Here is a 20,971-nt window from a genome sequence, read left to right as displayed (position 1 = left end):
GGTTCAAGAGAAGTAACATTTATTAAATTCATTGTTAAGGAATACAGTAAGTAATATGGAATAGAGTTCCCGTTGGTAGAATTGCTTCCTTCCGCCGTGCTGGCGGGCGACGCGGAAATCACTGACGGGAGGTCTCGACAAACTCAAATCACTGGGAAATGAACTGAATCACACGCCGAATGGATAAATAAAGATTTATACGGAACACAATTTGAGTTGAACACGTGTTCATGTGAAGAATTAAAGAAATATAATTTTCACACAATGGTAAAATACAGAATTAAGTTTATATGATAATATATATATTTAAAAGACTTCAAATAAAACACATTAAAATTTATATACGACGCGCAAAAACCATATAGCCACAACCAACATATTTTTTGTAATCATCATGTATATTGATTTTTTTATCATTCTCTTTAAAGTAATGACATGTTAATGGCAGCTGGGCAAAAACCTCTCCCTCTTGCGAAGTTTTATTCTGTATATTTTGAATAAAATTTCATGTTATCTGTATCTTAATAATCACTTAATTCTATTTAGATATATAAGTTTATATAGCTATAAAATTTAAGTCTTGTCATAATTTATAACATAATAAATAAATAAACACTGATATAAACATTTGGCAAGCTGCTATTGATATCGCTTACACATGCCGTTTCGACTTTTTGTTATTTCCTTTTTGTGTCTAGGAATAACGCACATCATCAATACTGTTTAAGGACAGATGTTCGATACTCTGTTGAGATGAGAACAGGATGTCGCACACCTGTGCGTTGGAATCAAGATAATAGATTTGCAAAAACTTATTTTTGAATATTATAAAAAAACATTCGGCATCCATAAAGGCTAAATATCACTCTCTTAATTATATACTGACCGAAATTAAAATCGTTAATTTTTAACAATTAATGTTATATTTTTTTTAGTGTCAATACCATATTTTTGAAATTTCTGTAGAATTGTAACTAACAATCGTAAAACAATTTTAAAACCACAACTAGTATCCTTAATAAATAACCTTTCAGTTGTAGTAAAGAAATGTAACGTTCATTAAAAAAAATGTGTTTTTTTTATTTAACTCCTTTGAATTAAATATTTTTTTATTATGAGTTCTGACTATGTTTTACCAAGAGTTCGATGTATTGCAAATACACACACGGGCGCCTTATAAATAACATATGTATTTGTCAATTTGCTGTTCGGTAAACAGCTATTCACACCGCTCAAGTAAAAACTCGACTATCTTTATATGGTAAGTATTTGATTTCATTAGAATTATTGAAATAAAACAGTACTATTAACGTGTTTAAGTTAATTTATTAATCATATACGCTTTTACAGATGCAGATAAAAATATATTATACTAACATTTTGTCCATCGTTATTTTAAGTTACAAATATTTATAGATATGGGAAAGTATGTAGATAAAACTTATGTAGAAACAATGATTATTACATTAGACATTGAGGAAGGATATTGACATAATAAATTTACGCTACGACTCTCAGGAGCGAAGCAGTATCTAAAATGTCAAGTAATCTCGCATATTGTACGGAACGGGTACGAGCGATCCGAAGACGTGGTGGAAACCACGTGACACAGCTAATTAGTTATAAATAAATGTCGCTTAACGATATCACAAAAAACACATGTTGACGTAGCTCATTAGTAATCAAACCACTTCACAATTATTATAATCTTGTTATTGGATGTATAACACGAATTTCATTTTAGAAATAAGTCACGTGGTCGATTTAAGTCATAATTTGAGTAAATTAGAGTCAGACTAAGTTCATTGGTTCTGTATAAAAAAAAATGATACGACGTTCGCAATATCTTCGTAACGTTTTAGAATACATAACAAATTGAATACAACTGTATAATAATCATTTAGCATATTAATTGCCTTATCAACCTTACTTATAGTAGTTAATTATGTTTAAATAATTCTTGAAATTATTATTACTTTCTGGTGCGTTAATTCGATTTAGTGATATTTTATTACTATAATAAGATTTCATTTTATAAAATATGAACCATCAACTTGTTAAATTTAATTTAAAACTGTCAAAGTTGTAACGACCGAAAAGATGGACAAAAAACTATGCTCGTTGACTGCGAAATCCTAAAAATGGCTCAACACAATCACTACGAAACATAATTGACATAGTAATTTAATTTTATCACTCAAATTCCATACTTTATTACCTCAGACTATAAAGTAAGAATGTTAGATAAGATTTTGATTATCATCTACATACAACAATATTAGATTGACGAAAAATTGTAAGAATTATGTACGTAATATATATTTTTCGCGTCTTCTTATATTTACAAAGCTAAGGTTTCATTCTCGTAGAAAAGATATAACACGGCCGTGTCACCTTGCGATCTTTGAAGAACCTTTTGAAGAGACACAAAGTGCTTTCAGAAGGGCTTTACAATGGACAAAGACGCCAGCGTCAGACGGTAGGCACACTCAACATCTTGAGCTGACAAATGGTTAGCCTCTCGGATATTCAACATTTTTACGTACATTTTATTTTAGATATTTAAAATTTCTCAGACTGTGTGATACCCTGATGTTACAGATATTTGGAAATGTAATACACAATCTCGTACCGTAATATGTCTAAGCGAAATATATTAAAGCAAGTTTAATTTGGATTGTTAAACACAATTGTCTGTTACAAACATAAATTGTACCCAACATTAGGCACCTTTATAATAATTTTGTATGGGCCACAGGACACAGCAAACGAGTAATCTTAATGTATATTTTTGATATGCCTAGCAACGCTTCAACGCTGTAAGATCTTAATCGTAAAAACAAAAGAAAATGCCGCAACGAAATAATAAACATACATGTTTGTACTAGATATAACATTTGATAGAGTACAAGCCAAGCCCGAATCGCTCAAGATCGCCTAGCGATGTTAAAGTACCAGGTTTAATTCTGAATTCTGGTTCATTGGTTAGTGCTTTTTAACAAGTCACCTATAGCACGAGCTACATATGTATAAGGTGATTATTGAAAAGGTTGAAATTTGAACAGATACTCACATTTTCTGATTAAACATTAGCTCTCTATGCAAATCCATTCGCAAAGGGTTTTCCAGGCAGGGGTTCTGCAAGCGGCGCGGCGCGATAAGGCCGTCGCCCACACCCTCGCCCTCTTGCACCATCTCCACGGCTCCCAGACTTATATTGGACAGCGTGGGACAGATGCCCACGCCACCACACTCGTTCAACGTACCCACTGCCAGTACTGTTGACAAAACAAACACATATTAATATTTTTTTTGTTCTGGAATTATGGATGAAAGTTTGTTTGAAAGTTCTTTATTTTATATCGTAGAAATATGGCAATCGCTGTTTAGATTTTTGTTAATATAAGACCGAAATTGCGATGTTTTTCGATGGAATATCCTATTGAGTACGTACGGCTAATTTAATAAATAAAATAAGAAGCAAATAAAATAAGTATATGTTATTTTGTGGGGACAATGTCCGGAAAAACATTGATGAACAAAAAATTCAATTAAACTGAAGATATTTAAAATGATTACGTCAATGTCTATTGTATTTTATTGTGCTTAAGAAGACATTTTAAATTATTATAAAATAAAGAATTAGCGCTCATATTAATGAAAGAATTTATATTAACAAAGCCAAAATTCACATGCCTAATATGTTTGCCATTGGAATTTTATAATCCTCGGAACACCTTAAGCGTAATACAAGCGATTACGTTACTAAATAATCTTATGAATCAGCGGTGACATCATCAAGTTTAGGATACGTTTTGCGAGTGCTTCATAAAAAGATTTAAATCAAATGAGAAGCCTGAGCGCCGTGAACACGATAAATTTCGCTTTGTTTTTAACTTGACTGTGACATTGACAGGGATAAAACCCGCTAAGTGCAAATGTGTACTATAAGCCATGAAATTATCTAATCTAAAATCAATTGATTTAACCTTTCATACAGATTATCTAAGGAAGGTATCGCATGTACTTTCTATCGCATTAAAGTAACAAGTAAAGTAACAAAGTTAACAAGTTTTACTTTCTGATGATATTTTTTATAGGAGTGCTAATATCAACCCAACTTTTTTTAAAAAAATCTCTGCAAAGTTTCTATTAATTTTACGTAAATATAAATAAAATAGGCTCACATATACACATAAACACTTTTTATTTTATTTATGTCAGCTAAGTGTACACCGAGTGATTTTATAGCGCCTATAAACCTTCATATAACATTTCCAGAAAGCAGCGTTCTAGATTCTTTAATATTATAATATAAGTCAAATCAATTGTTAGTTTAACTCCCGAGCTGGCGTAGTTTCAAACGAATGTACAGTAATCGCTTCTACTATTCGCCGATCCACAAACTTCCCTTTATCTATGACCTATAAAAAATATTGCATAAAATAATATTTCACCCTTTCTCTGACATTAAGTTGGCACGCCATTAACGGATACATAATTATATTAAGGGGGTAGTTGAACTCATATTGCTACTCAAATAATATTTTAACCACTGGCTCCTGGCTCGTTATCGTACGCCATGACCCCGTTTCCTGCACTTCGGACAAATTGAAATACCAGTAAATATAAACTTTAAAAATCATTTAATAACGAGGACGAAAGTTTAACGTTCGATGAAAAAGTGTTCCTAGTTTTCCAACGATCGACAGCACTGTTTAATAACTGAAACCTTTAGATTTTTACATCAAGCACATTGGCAATTTTATAAAACGCAAGACACTGCTTTTTCTGGTTAATTAATCCGAAATACACCTGACCGATTTATTGCCGCAGCGTCCAATATCAATGACTATGCACCTGCGCACGAGATTGTACAGTGCCAAAGTGAGTATGCAAATAGAGGTTAACCCATAGGACTGGAGAGAAAACAGCCGGAGGCGTAACGGTTTTACGTGCTTTCCGAGGCACGAGAATTTGCTGCTCGCTTTTAACATCGGGTTGCTATTAAGAATATATCTACATCTTAATATACTTTTACGTTCTAATAAATATTTAACCGTATCTTAACGTTTGATTTATCTTTTGTAACGTGTTCGTGTAATACGAGCAAATTTTATCTTGTAGTCGTAGCAGGAAACAATGTCAAATGTCCACTTATAGATATCAATATGTGACGTGACGTAACTTAGTCATTAATATTTTACCATTAAGGTGATAACTATAACGTGAAAATGATAAGATTGATTCAAGATGTAGTTAGTAAATTAATAAGTGATAACGTAGTTTAGAAATAACTACGCTATTTTAATTATTTTAAACATCAAAGAATATAATGCCAATAATACCCAGCCGCTAAAGTAATGAGAGGTTCATTAAAGTGTGAAATTGCTACGTTTTAGTACTATCAGTGCGGAAAGTAAGCCATTCGCAATACGGGAAACAAATAGTAAATACACTACCGCTTCGGACGATGTACTTACTACGAACGGAAGTTTGCATGACAAATTCGATTTTACGTAGTATCATGTAATGTTACAAACACGCTAATTATTATTTGTAAACGGTTTTAATAATACGATTTTTTCACGTCGCGATTTCAATATTTCATTTATTACTAGTTTCCCCCAGCTTTGAGCGTACCCTTTTCCGTGCCCCTGAGTAGTGTATGCTAAATTTCATGATGATCAGTGCGTAGTTAAGACGTGAAAGTGTAACAAATAGGGTTGGACCGTAATTTGTTATACATTCGGTTTAACCGAATTTCCCCAGCTTGAACCGAAATTCGGTGGAAGAAAATATTAAAATAAAATACCCACTTGCACTATTTTGACTGAAATTAATGAATATCAAATAATGACTTACCCATACTAAATAAAAAATCAGCTGCTAGAGTTTTTATGGAGAATCGAAATATTTTTTTGAGATTTCGTTATTTCCCCCATACAAAAAAAAATGTTAGAAAGCGAGGTGAAATTGAACCGAAGATCCGCCGAATTTTTTATTTTGCCCGAATGTTTAACCAAATTTCATTTTCGGTTTAATCTACATTCGGCCCATCTCTAGTAACAAACAAACAATCGAATAAATAAAGACAAAATTGTAATCATTGTTAACATTTAATCCCGATCCCGAAAGCCCGACAAAAACAAGACGTTTCGTATCTCATGCGACACAAAATATAAAAAAAAATAATAAAAAAAACTACTTGTAATAGTTTTCCATATCTATGTACATATCGTAAAATTCTTAAATACACAGCTTCGATATTAAAACGCGTGTTATGTGTAAAGTGTAAATTCTATCTATAAAAAGTTAAAAGGAGCGCCCTTGAAAGGATATTTACGTTACCATACAAACAGGGCGCGCTTATTGAACCAGACTTCGTCGAAGGTCATTGCGTGCAGGTGCCAGAGAAAATCCATCCCAAGGTTCTTAAACAGGAATTTATTGCTTTAATAAATACAATCTTACAAGCGTATTACAAAAGGTCTTATAAACGTATATAATTACTCATATTTATTTTTATATTAATAATTTAAAGGAATTTCTTAGTAATGTGTAAAAAAGTATAAAATAGGATCTGTGGAGTATTCGTTTTATATTCAATATTCGGTCATTTTTACATGAATTTATTAAAGTAATTCTTATTCAATAAAAGTTGTAACCTCTCACTAATATTAAGCCTATAAAACCAGAACTAACGCTTATTAGCAATCTAAAAATAATCTTTCCGCATATTATGTATATTTCTTGTACATACAAAAATATTCTTTTAAATATTTAACACTAAATTAGGGCACAGTTCTGCGCACTTGTAAAGTATTTGTTTTATCGCTAACCGGAATATACTCCCTCGCTGCATTTCTCTACTTAAATAATCAGTTAAAATTGTGCCTACGCATTCAAACTTTAAACTTCGAAATTGCCTAGAGCGTACGCTTTTATAAAATGCTCGTACACTCATTTTATTTAAAGAAATGATTCTTATTTACGGATATAACGCAATCGAGCAAACCACTTGAATACACAAAGTAACATTTCATAGTACATATTTGTACTTTTAAGACCTGGATATAACATTAAAATAAATACGAGAACTTTATCTTTAGTACACTCGATAAAGAATTTAAAGGGAATGTTTAAGCATTATACAACATGGGGACTTAGATAAAAGGCGCAGATGTGACAATATACGTTGTACGCAGTTACGTATCTGATGAAAATGTACACTGTATACATATTAATGAAATTCTTAAAACATACAGTAAGTATGATTTCCTAAATACGAAAGTTTCATTTATCGAGAGATACTTAGCTGCCTGACCCCTGACCTACGACTATTTATAGAACCCCATCTAACGTATTGCTTCAGCAAGGTCGTTCCAGTGCTCATTTGCTGAAACAATTGACGTCACGATACGTCTAAAGGTCACGCCGTCAATCTTGTTAACGACATCGTGATATTCACGCCTATAATTTCAACTTATTCCATTTTTTTTAATATAAATTATAAACACACAGTTCTCTCGCAATTAAACATAAGTCTTCAAACCCATTGTTACGAGAGTACCTCTTGATGAAAATCCTTTTGAATACTTCCTTCCGAGATTTCCCATTTCTCAACGCTTTCAAGTGTATAGCGGCGTATATATGAAAAACTGTATTTAGATTGTATATAAATTACGCAATTCGCTACGTAACTTATATAGGAATATATGTATGTCAACATTTTGAATAAAATGATGTAAAAGTCTTTTTTTACAACATGAGCCTAGCTTTTGTTCATTTAAATTAAACTTGTTCATTTTATAATTCACTGTCTACTTCGAAACGACATGCCACTATAATTAAAAAAAAAACTACCAATGGATATTTGTTATTCACAATTTGTACATTAATAATAAATTTTACAGATAGACTTCACTTAAAAAAACCTATTAATTATGCACTCCGTACATAAAACTTTAAATATCCCCTCTGACATCTAATACAATGGACATGCAAATGGACAAATGGACATCACAGAGATTATTCCCGTATCTATTTGACCAAATGAGATTACTCACCCCTTTAATTTGAACCAACCATTGCTATGCAAATTTTAATCTCCTATTCATAAAATGAATCAATATATTACTAAGGCTGAAGAGAAGTAGAGAAAAAATCGTCAAAGCCTACATCATTAGTATCATCTCTTAATTACGCATACTTTCTTTATGAGAAAAGTCAAATTATACGTTAATGACTGAATGATATCTCTAATGGATAATAAATACGTATATAATGTATTCGTCTGATCTTTCATATACATAACTACTTTAGTTGATTAATCTAATAAGAGCCATCATCGTCGAACCGCTCCCCAACTGGAGAGAATTAATGTCGTTAGGTTATTTGATACTTTAACAGTTTGCTAATAAATTGACTGCCGAGGTTCTTGTCGAGTCTCTCTCAATTGTAAAATGAATATCGTTTACTTTTAATTCATAGTCATTTTATTATTATTTTTATCAGCCATTTACCACGTTTAAAAATCAGTGATGCCATTTTTGGTACATAATTTATGTAATTTAAATATTGTTTATTTTATAAAATTGTACTAGCAAAAAGATATTTAATACATATATAAATTAATTTATAGACATAGTTTTTTAACCTAAAAATAACGATAAAAAGAAACATTTAACGAGCATTTAAGCATCATAAGTATTAAAAATAATGTGATTCTACAGCCTACATTGAGAATGTAGTACATATTACGAAACCTATTCCATAATGAAAAAATGAACAATCACCGCAGCCACCGCGAAACAGCTGCTTATGTAAATACAGCAGCTAGTAAATACCTATAAAAATATAATTATAACATTCAAAAAAATGTCGATAGATGATTGACATTGATGATTACCCAACAGTGCTACATTTAAAACATTTCCATACTCAAAAAATTACCCGCAATCGTAGTTTTCTTCAAGCTTTACTTTTAAAAACATTTCATTTGTCTATTGTTATTGCCTTTTAACGAGACGGTGCATGCAATATCAAGAAAAACTATGAGAAGTGGAACAAAGCCGAAGTGGGCCAACCTCCTTTTAAACTTCAATCGCTCCACATTTTGCATTGCGTCACATTAATGGGAATTCCTGAATATAGTTTACGCTTCGGATAACCATTACGAAACAGGCGCAACTCTTAAACAATAACGTATCATGTTTACGTGCCGACAAAAACGCATAGTTATATTATTTTGAGAAGTCGTTTGAAAGAAGAGCGCGTAAGTGGAGTCGTGATTTTACAGCCAATAAATTTTTAAGATATGGTGAGCATTTCAAAGTAACACTTAGAGAATATTTTATGTACAAACTCTGTAAGTTACAAGGAGCATTCAATTCAAAATAATCTTTATTTTGACTGATAGAAGAATCAAATCATTACGAACGTACTACCGGCGATAAATCGTTAAAAATAATAGTAATACATTAAAGAATATATAAAGCAGGTGATGATTCAAAGAATCACTGTTTGAATCCCCTTGGATGACATATCATTCAATCAATAAGCTACTTCCTGATGCGGGCGTGTAACTTATTAAAGTTGATGACAGTTATAGCATTAATGCTTCGTTTTCTCGTGGGCCTCAAAGGACGAGGTCAAATAATAATAATCGAATGGACCCCAAGACGTTGTTACACGCATGCTACGCCTAATGAAACCAATAGAACTCCATTGTTTTAATTGGCACTTGTAGGTCACCGTGCACTAAATATTTAAAGTATAAGACAAATGCTACATACTAGAATCTGTTAATCTCTGACTTAAAAGTAAACAATATAATATCTTTAGTTTATATTTATTAAGGAGAATATATAATACAGAATTAATGGTAATTTTTACTACGTAAGTTTATTATTATGGTTAAATGTTACATCACAAACATACGATTCTTTAGGGTGTCACTTGTAACAGATAATGGTCCGGTTTAAAACAAAAAGGGTGTGGAAAGAAAAGGGTTGAAAAACAATTTAGGGGACGACGACAAACTAGATCGCCAGCATACATTAGATACGATTAGTGATTCAAGTCCAAGCTAGCTAGCTATCTGTATTTTGTTTTATTTGTTAATTCACTCAGTTTTTTTTTAATACAAAGCTCACTAGACTCTGCATGCTTTGCATTCTACTCGTATATATATAATATAGCTAAAGTCGTTTGTCGGACTTAAAATATGTTTTTAAAGTTGATGGCCCAACTCTTGAGAGTTATTTCAAATTAGTCTATGGCCCGCCGGGCGGAGCAGGGACGTTTAAAGCGGGTGAAACTGCGCAGAGGAGCTATTTTATATATATTTTGGACAATTTGTATCGTTTTGTTTTATCAATTTGTATTGTATTCTGTGGTACCACGCATTGTTCGTATGGTTGAGTTATAACTTTTTACATTAGTTTTTATTAGCATATCATCATCAAGTGATATGCGAGATTTGACATATGGTATCATACCTTACAGTCAATACTATTTTATAAACAAATAAAGCTACGGCCTGCGAACGAATTTGCTATTAGTTCTATAAACGCAATTATAATTTTGATATAAGTCATTAATTAAAATTAAACTCATGAATCAGTCAAAGTATTCGTTCCTTTGTTGATATTCTTTAACGTTTTACGGTCAAGTGCCTGAATTTACAAGACGTTAAGCGGATTAGATGGATATCGCACGTGAAAGAAGCCAACAAGTAAACCGATTTATCACATACTTTTGCACACGTTTTCTTAACTATTACCGTATTCATTGGAGTACTTACAATTTGTAACATAAATACGTATAGGTACACCAAAAGATTACATGCATTACGTCACTGATAAGAGGATAACCTCTTTAGTATAAAACCAATTTGCGTCGTTGATAGCGTTTGCTTTTGTTTGAACATGAATAAGAAAATATATTTATCAATGGATTTAGATTAGTACACATGACTTAAGTGAAACTCCTTTTAGCATCCGAGACGGCTAATACATATGTACATATAGGTACGTTACATATTGACGTTGAAAATTGACTCCTAGCTAATTTCAGTTGTAAAATATTTTATTATACTGTAGGATAATTTGCGTACTCAATAGGAGGTAGGAATATTTACCAAGTTACAAATAGCCATTTTTTTAAACATAGGTATGAAGTGATAAATATACGACATACCAAATCACAAATAAAAATATTTACTTTACTTTACTACAGCCTCGTAAAAGCGCTTTTCAATGATCATCATGATTATGATGGCACAATTGGCAAGGTCTGTAATTATTTATATATCCTATCTGGATTTCGTACTTATAACTTATTTATATTACCGATTAATAATAATTTATTGCACATTTCGAACGTTAATTGATTTGAAGACAAAATCATTTTGCAATTCTAACATAAATACGAAGGTAAACATTCTACTGGTTCAGACATTTGAAAAGTGGGAACGCTCATAAATCATTGTGACAAAGCGACTCATTCGTTTCAATACAACGCCTCTGTATTTGTATACAAGTCGAGTCACATAAATGGGACGTACTGAATATGCCGGTATAGACTTTGATGATAACCTTGTCTCGTTACAATAATTACATAAATAACGGACCATTGAATTTTTTTTTCTTCGTAATTCTTAAAGTAGCCCGCTTGTGTTCATGAATGAATGATCGCTATTTTTTTTTAAAGCACACAAAAACCGCTGAATATTTGGTAATGAAATTTATACCATTATATTCAGTTTGTTTCAAAGAGGGTTTTTTAGTGAAACATTTTATTTAACAAAAGTTTATTTATTTTTATTAAATAGAGTAGGCCGTTGTCCTGGAACATTTTTTTTTTTTATTTTCATTTTCATAAATCAAGATGTTCTATCTTGATTGAACATGATTTTTGTATAGTGGGTAAGAAAATGACATAGGGTATTTTTAATTCCGGAAAAAAGCGCAGTTCCTACGTGATAGCATAAAGAAGAGTTTTTTTTTTGTTTGTAATCGATGAAGTCTACTGACCTGATTTTAATAGTTATGTTACCTTAAGAGAGCTTATTTATCCGGAATAACATAGGCTATTCAATATCTTATATATAGATTTTAACCTGAAATAATTTTATTTGTGAAACAAACCAAATGAAAAAGCACTACCAAACCTGCTTTATCTGCAAATTCATTTAACTAATGAATAATTTTTTTTTTTCATATAATATAAATTAAATACCTAATTTAACTAATAAGTTTATACGAGAATTTAAAATATGCTGTTTCTAGGAATATAATTAAGCAGCTAGTAAACTTTGTTAGTCGTTTTAAATTGCACGAACTGCCTACAACCACTTCCAAACACGGCAATGTACGGCGGCAATGCTTATCCCGTAACCCAAATGCATCTTTATGAGTCGAGGCCCTTAATGGGCCTAGCAATGATATGCAATATCGGAGTGCAACGCATAATTTGCAAGCATCAAAAGCACCTGCTTTAGCAATTCTAACATAGCTAGAAATTAAAAAATCAATGTGTGAATACATAGCAGACCACACGTTGAATTTAGTCGTTCATTGTCGTTATGAAATCAATATGATGATAATATCGTCCTGCTGACCGAGTTCGACCACACCGCATGGAAAAGAACTTGTCAAGCACGATTGTAATTATTAGCAAATTCTAGAATCCCGAACCCAATAACATTTAAACGGCCAAACCCTTAATTTGAACCCAGGGCCGAGGATATAATATATTATTAGCTAGTCACTAAAGCAGCGAGCCAATATTTTAAATTACATGACTCTGATATTTATATTGCTATATAATTATTTAATTTCACAAAATCTTTGAATTCCACTTTTCACTAACAAATAAGCGTACCTGGTTGATTGCGTGATGCGTGTTAATTTAGCAAATAACATCAAAATAGTAACGATATACGTTTATTTATGTATCGATATTAAAATAATACTGGTTATTAAACCGCACTTTTCAATTAGCAATATTACGGATATGAAAAGAAATCATTCTAAAAATAGCAGTACTAATTCAGCTACGTGCAAAATCCTACACATTTTCACTTAGAAGGAAGGCTGTAGGAGCTCTCGTTGACTATAGTGTCATATACTAAATAAGTTTTACCGTAACAGTTAAAGGGACGGGAAATGCCAACAGGAGTTCAAATATTTCTTAGTTTTATTCGTATTAAAGAACATTTAAAAAAACAAAAACAATTAAGAAAAAAGTTTGTTAAACCTATATTGCAATGCAATTTTCAGATTAGGTTATTACAAGCACAACGAAGACGATTATTATATTTATTTTACAGAAACAGTTGCTTGTCTTGATATCGCGTACTTGGGTGCGTTAACTCAATATCATAATTCTTCGAATTTCCACCCTATCATTCGCAGAGTATCGATAACAGCTGGGAGCATCCCTCGCCATATTCACGGGCAGGGCTCTCGGGGCGTTGAACCCTTGGAGCAGACTGAATTTTTCGCTTCTCGCCCTATATGCCGCCCGCCCAACTTATAACTTATACGCAATTGTGAAATGTCAGAAATGTATGCCAAAGTAAGATAAGATATAGTAAAGATAATTTGTATCACAAATTCATTAAGAACCGGTTAAAGTAAATACTCAAATGGTTATTATTACTATCGAAAGTTGTTATGCCAATAGACATTTAGAAGTTATAGAAAGTCTAACAAATCTTGTTTGATGTCAATTACGGATTTCACGGCTCTACTCATGGAGGAAGTAATACAGGATAGAGTAAATTTTCAAGTGGCATCAGCTGCCAAAAATCCGTGCTCAAGGACCCTGTTCTAACGGAACACTCTGACAAAGTGATGCTTACGAAGAGTCTAAGTATGAAGATACTCTGTTAATTTTAAGAGTACCGTTTTATCAGTATTTTGAACAAAAAAATAATCGTAGTAGTAAGTATAGAGTATCAACTATACATAACCTCTATATATTTAGTGTTATCAAAAATCTAGATAATCGTTATTTTCGTCTTTTCAGTCAAATCTCTTAGTTTGAAAATGTAAAGTTAATTGAATTAAAAATAACTATAAATATGAATCCAAATTTTTTCGATCTTTTTATATTATCAAATCCTTCAAATTGGTACAAAACCCTACCTTAGATTGTTGTTTAAATATATATCAGTGGTAAAACGAACACAAAATTTCTCACCGCACATTTCTTTAAAATTCAATTCCATCGATGTCATGAAAACCGGACACTATTTTATAGTAGCGGTTAAGCCTGCTAATTAATTCGAATGTACGTTAAACATGAAAATTTATGATATCCTGTTATTTTCATTTCCGGAGTTAACAAGTATCCTATATAATAATTAATAAGCTTCATTCAATTTAAGTTTAAGATAAGACTAACTACGTAACTGCACAGGAGATCATTTTTTTATTTTGATATTGTATCTACAGAGACGTACTGCAGGAGCCGTTGTCGATTGATTTTAATGTAACCGCTTTATTTTTATTGCCAGGCACCATTACAATCGAAATTTTTGGATTGCAAATGGATGACAATAGTTTGCATTAAACTCTACGACGACTTCTTCATTAACTCGGAGTTTGTCTATGTTGAGTAGTCCTTGGTGTTTGTAGTCTTTCTGAATTCTGGTTTCCTCAGCTGGTTTGAATATTCAGGTATTCAGACATTCAGCCAGGTTTTCCATGATCGGATATTATTTCGTCATTCGGCTTATTAGTCGTTGTGCCCTGCACTAGTGCCAATAGTATTACCAACACGCCTTTACCTTTATCGATGTATAATATGAAGTTTTTCGTATGACGCGAAATTGCAACCACTGCATTAGATACATTTTTATGCAGTTGTAACTGTCTCATCGCAAATGTGATGACGATGACCATCTCGTACACTAGACCCTGTGACTCATGTTTTTGAGGGTATCCGATCTTTCTCTGTTAGTCTGTCGCAGCCTTGGTCTTGAGTGATAATTTTTATCTGCCAATAAGTTAGTTAGTAAGTACAGGGTCTCAAGCTGTGTCTTAAGTGAGTCTTGGGGAAAACAATATTGCTATTTAGACTTGGATGCAGGAACTTTATTACTACTTATGTTTACGATGGCTGACATGAAATTTTGACGGATATACATATGTTAGCTTAGAGAAACTGTAATTTTAAAAAAAAGTAATGCAGGAAATATTACCGAGTACTACTCGCTGCAGAAACAGGTGCACTCCTTATTTCCTTACATTTTTAGACCGTTGTGACAGTAATCCGACACGACCGGAGAGATTAAGAACAGGACCAGGCTTTTATGTCATGCTTGTTGAGGCATAAGGGTATAACATTATGAAAATCGGAACTCCACGATCCTACTGAAAAATTCTTGACAGAAATATCCAATTTTTTTTCGATTCGAGATTTGACCTTGGGATTTTATGATCGGTAGCCGTAGAAACTAGTACTTACATACAAATTGAATGTATTATTCATATTTATATATGTACTTATATTTATAATTTTTATTATAAATATAAGTACATATAATTTTTATTATAAATATAATAAAATAAAAAATCGAAAACGTACACTTTACAGTTTAGTAGCATGCTTAATCAAATGGTTAACATTCGATAAACGGGATCAAATAACTACTGTATCAATTAAAACAATAATTACTTTCATTATTGAATATCACTGTTATTGTATAATTGTCATATATACGAGTACTTATTTTATAAAGAATGTGCTATACAATGACTAAGTACCATTTGGAAAATAGTTCGTACAAGCAAAACATAACGTACTTATATATATCAGACCAAATTACAGCTTCAAACTCAATTGCACTTTCGCTTCCTACTTGCAAATCACATATATGTTTACAGTATCGTAAAATATAACAATTACCAGTTCAACGTACATACAACACGGGCCTCGTTAAATCAATTGAAGTATGATTCATTTGAATTGCGTAATAAACTAATAAGTAATATATTGAACGTAACGCTTATATTGTATTTGTACGAGTAAATAGTTTAGCACTTATAACCGAGAATGCAGAGATTATCTCGCTATTAGCGGCGCATGAGTTTATCTTTAGATTCAACGAGCAATAAACAAAATCTACAGAGACATGCCACAGCGAGAGTAACGTTTTACCGACAAATAAAATACAACAGGTTTGAGCAGTAATGTGATTATCTCGGATAGCGGGTTAGCTTCGCTCTCGTAAGGAATTACAACAAATGCGTAATAGCCGTGTCGTAACCACGATAATTCCAGCACTTTCTTAAGATGCTGTTCACGGATATTGCCTCGAAGGTGACTTTCAGAGACATGTCGATGGAACAATTGCTTAATGAAGATTCGAACTAATATAATTATAATAAATACGAAAGTGACTTTGTTTGTTACGCTTTCACGTCTTAACTAGTCAACCGATGATCACGTAATTTTGCATACACTTTGTTGACGGTACAGAAAAGGACATAAGGTACCCAACAAATAACATACCCAAATTTCAACGAAATCACCTAGTAGGTATATCAAATTACCAATAAAACAGAAGATAAATATTTATCATAAGCCACAGAAAATACAATTTAAAAGTAAAAACTATAATTATATTACGCATAATTTAACTATGTACTATAAAAAATATTTTGTTATCTCAGGCAAGTTTAAGCCTACTTTCTCCAATGACCAAGTTTAATTTATAAGAGCTATTTGAAATAGTACGTTAAAACTTACGTTAGTCTTGATACGTTTTAAAACTATGCATATTTAATCTGTATATTACTGAATTATGAAATGATTATTTCGTCAATGTGAATAAAATTATCTTTTGTAGAAATAGAATTGCAATATGAGGTGGTATATTGCAATATATATTATACATCATATGAATTAGAATTGTAGATTTTGCTCATAGCTTCGCAAATTTATTTTATAGTAAGTATAAACGAGATCACTATTTTGATCTATTTATATATATTTTAGATGTAAATTTAACTTCTACAAGTTAAGTAATAGTAGACAGTAGATTTTGTAAATTTATATATCGAATTCGAATTTGTTGTATATTAATATACAATATAAAATGGTATTCAAATTCAGGTATATATTTTTGTTTATTAACCAAGTTTGGTGATTTTATGTTTGCGTTGGACTTAATATAGCTTCCGTCGAAATATTTGATATCCGTTATTATTATGTATTATTTTTTTATTTATATAAAGATTCTGAAACAAGAGCTATATTGGAATCGAATGTCAATGTAAGCTGCAGATCAACTGATACATATATTTAGTTTCACGGAAACCACCCAGGGCGTCGCTTATCCCATCAGTCCAGTGCGCGTCGTACGCAATGCACCATGGCACGAGGCGCATACGTAATGCAATACGTTCAATGTATTTGACATGCAGTACGCAAAAGACTAACTGTTGTGTCGCATTTGGACTACGGTTAAACAATTCCGTAAATATTACAACATTCTGCACACATGGTAATATATGTATTGAGGTAACATTACATACGTATGTTTTGTTTTCAAATAAACCTTTTCATCTTTATGGCAGCCCTATTACGCACACATGTCATCGTAACATATGTTAAGTATTACTCAACTAACTTCTGCAAATATTATAATAATCGCATACATACATGAAGTAAGGGTAGTTTATCGCACACAATCATTAATCTTTAAAGGAAATCTATATTCTATGAATGAACCCCGTGACTTGTGTTACTTATGAGAAGTTATTTTATATAATCGCAATTAGCAGTGATTGGAAGTAGAGCTAAATTCAACTGAAGTTGGCCAGACTATCATAACATATACGCAGAAGCAGACATTTTTAACTTTGTCTTTTCATAAATTCAAATTATTTGTAAAAAAAATACATTGGTAAAGAAGGCATATTATTTAATACAAGATTATATAAATGGTAAAAAAGCGTGGAGCTAATACTTGTTGACTTCCAGGCTAGATATATTACATTCATATATTACCGTATTTAATTAACTAGACGTTGTATTTATGTGAAATATTGAAAAAGAGTGACAACTGAGTTTCTTGCCGGTTCTTCTCGGTAGAATCTGCATTCCGAACCGGTGGTAGCTTCACTTAATATAGTTTGTTAAATGACGATTCAAAAGTGCTTGTAAAAGCCTACTTGAATAAAGTATATTTTATTTTTGATTTTATAAGTATAAATAGTTTCACTCTCAAAGTGTACTAATCGATTGTATTAAATCTTAGGAACCCAAAAGAGTCTAAATGTCTCACAGCCGGACAAAAGCCTCCTCTTCTCTTGAGCTTCAATCGATTTAGTTTCATTCCACTCAGTATAAATAATATTATTTACTAATAATAATGGCTGTTTATAGAAACCCAATAAAACTAAATGTTAAACATAAATACGTTTTGAATGTTTTTATTATTTCGATTGCTACATTATACACAAACTACCTACATTGAAATCGACTGTAAGGTAACGGTTAAAAATAATTTCCGATAACTAACCAACTAATCGTGTTAACTACACGCTATCGAACACGCTGAGGCAAAAAAATCATTATTATTGTTATTTTTGTTATAGTAGTACCTAATATTCAAATCTATAACATTAAAATGCTTTAAATCTCCTAAACATAAACACTATTTGTAGCAAAGAGCTCACAAAAATGAAGTGAAACGTCCGCTTCTGATAGTAAATATTACGAATATCAACACAAAAGGGTTTGTATACAAAATGATAAGGCTTTAATGAATTCTGTGTTTCGTTACTCTGGCGCGAGCGGTAACACATAAGACTAATCGTTTGAACGTACGTGACTTGAGAACAAGACATCATTGTACAGGACACAGCTAATGAGAACTTGCCGACGAGTTCAACACCGCACCTGCATATTAATGGTTTGAAACAAACAAAAAACTGTAGATAAAACATTAAGGAACTAAATTATAGCGCCGTTCTTATTTATAGCGTGTTGATTATTTGCTTCCAAGTTTCGACATGATTATAACAATAAAATTTAATCGAGATTGAGTTAACTTTGTTACTAGTTTCTGGTGCAAACTAATTGCATAAAGAGTTACTAACGATAAAGCTCGATGCCATTGCTAATTAGTTGCAAAACAATGAAAGTGAACGTGTACTCGTTAGAAGGATGGGTGCAACAAAGCAATATCTGGTGTCGGCGCAGCCGGTGCAGTATGTCAATGCGATCGAATGTCGTACCCACGAGGCGTGAAAGCACCTGATATACGTGCTTTTGTTTAACCTACGCTAATAGCACGTGAACTAAATGACAACTAGGCATAGAGAAACGCGTGTCCATATGAATATGCAACACCATAATAATTATAAACGCGGTAGGACACTTTCGATCGTAAAACGAATGACGCGCTACCAAATACGGAGGCGACAGATGATATGCTAAAATGGGTATAGACATTTGTTTTATTTGGCGGCTGTACCGTTTTCATAGATGGCGAGCTTCTCTTGTATGGCAGGTGCAGTTTTACGAGTTCTCGCGTCGCACATCGCGAGTACGGATGCGCGCCGAACTAAACTGAATTGAATGCTCCACGCAGAAGCCGGGCAACGTGTCACGGCCACCTAACAGGATTACCTGTTCTACTGCGCAGGTAAACTGAACCGTAGATATGGGCCAGAAATGCCTTAACCAGCTTATGATATTGCTCGGATTATGAGCGGACACAAGCTTTATCCCACTCGACCTTTAAAGGAGCTTAGGCTTAAGTTACCGAGAACAAACGGACTACTGAGACTCAAATCGGCATTTCTTAACAATCAATTATAATCAGAATACCTTCTAAATGGATTTTATATGTCCCTTTATATTAAGACTGGATTAGATCATCGATCTGTCTATGATGGACAATAAGTCGATTTTATTCATTTCTAACTAACGCGCTCAATTTAATTACCTAATAATTTGTTTTTAAAATTTTGATTTTGACAAATCTGTAATAAATAATCTGATGTCGTCTGAAATAAATAGACGAATCCAAGGAATAAATAAAAACGACGAAACAACGACGTTATTTAAAGCAATTCTACGAACAACCAAACAAGTATTGAAAAGTAAATAATTCATTCAATTGATTCATACATTTGTTATCTAAATTAGTTTCTTGTTACAATAGCGTGTTTACTAAGGATTTATGACAAATGTCTTGCATCACTTTGCTGTGATTGACGTTTCGTGATGTTGGTGCAGACTTATGAATACAATCAAACGACGTTAGGTACGCCCATTTGATGAACAATGTTTAGGAATGTGTCGTCATTAAAACACTATGTAAACGAATAATCGGTACAAAATTAACCTATTCAAACTTAGAGAAACGTTAACGACAAAAAATAAATATTATATTTAGTTATTAGTTGTCAAACTTAAAGATTATTTAAGGCTAACTTAAAATACATACGTGATTCCGAAATTCATGTGAGTACATATTTACGGCATATTTTATTCTTACATTAAAAACAAGTACCAGGAAAAGTTATCAGACTATTGAATTCTAGTTTTAATTTTCAAATTTAAAATGTCGATACATATTATTATTTTTATCTAAAGTTTCAGAGATGATCATATTATTTTCCCTGGAAGGAAAGACGAGAGAGATCGTAGAGACCATTTGACAGTACGATCTGACGACAAGAGTGTTGGCTCGTTTCTCGTCCAAAACATCGAATTACGATTCAATTAGCAAGTGTTAATTTTTATTTCTATTTGTTTAAATAAATGAGCATTTTCATTTACTTGGGGTTACTAATAAAATATGTTTTATTTTCAGTGATGTTTACAAACATATATATTCAAATATTTATGGCATTGTTTGTTCAACGGCCCTTAATATATTTTAAAACTTAATTTTATACACTAAAACATTTACAAAATATACTTTATCCAGAAATATTTT

General features: G+C 32.1%; 1 protein-coding gene across 1 annotated transcript in view; it reads right to left on the bottom strand.

Moving 5' to 3' along the window:
* The window catches only part of LOC125064173 (protein FAM107B), a 30,309-nt gene extending 10,712 nt beyond the window's left edge, over positions 1-19,597 (bottom strand). The window contains exons 1-2 of the mRNA XM_047671085.1: positions 19,499-19,597; positions 3,074-3,278 (exon numbers count right to left, since the gene is read on the bottom strand). Coding sequence (XP_047527041.1) covers positions 3,074-3,278; positions 19,499-19,565 — 272 coding nt within the window. The 5' untranslated portion in view covers positions 19,566-19,597. The remainder of the gene's footprint in view (positions 1-3,073; positions 3,279-19,498) is intronic.
* Between the last annotated feature and the right edge of the window lie 1,374 nt (positions 19,598-20,971).

Source organism: Vanessa atalanta, chromosome 5, assembly GCF_905147765.1.
Source record: "Vanessa atalanta chromosome 5, ilVanAtal1.2, whole genome shotgun sequence".
In the NCBI taxonomy this organism is placed as follows: domain Eukaryota; kingdom Metazoa; phylum Arthropoda; class Insecta; order Lepidoptera; family Nymphalidae; genus Vanessa; species Vanessa atalanta.
Note: the sequence above shows the minus strand (reverse complement) of the source record. Positions and strands in the feature narration are given on the sequence as shown.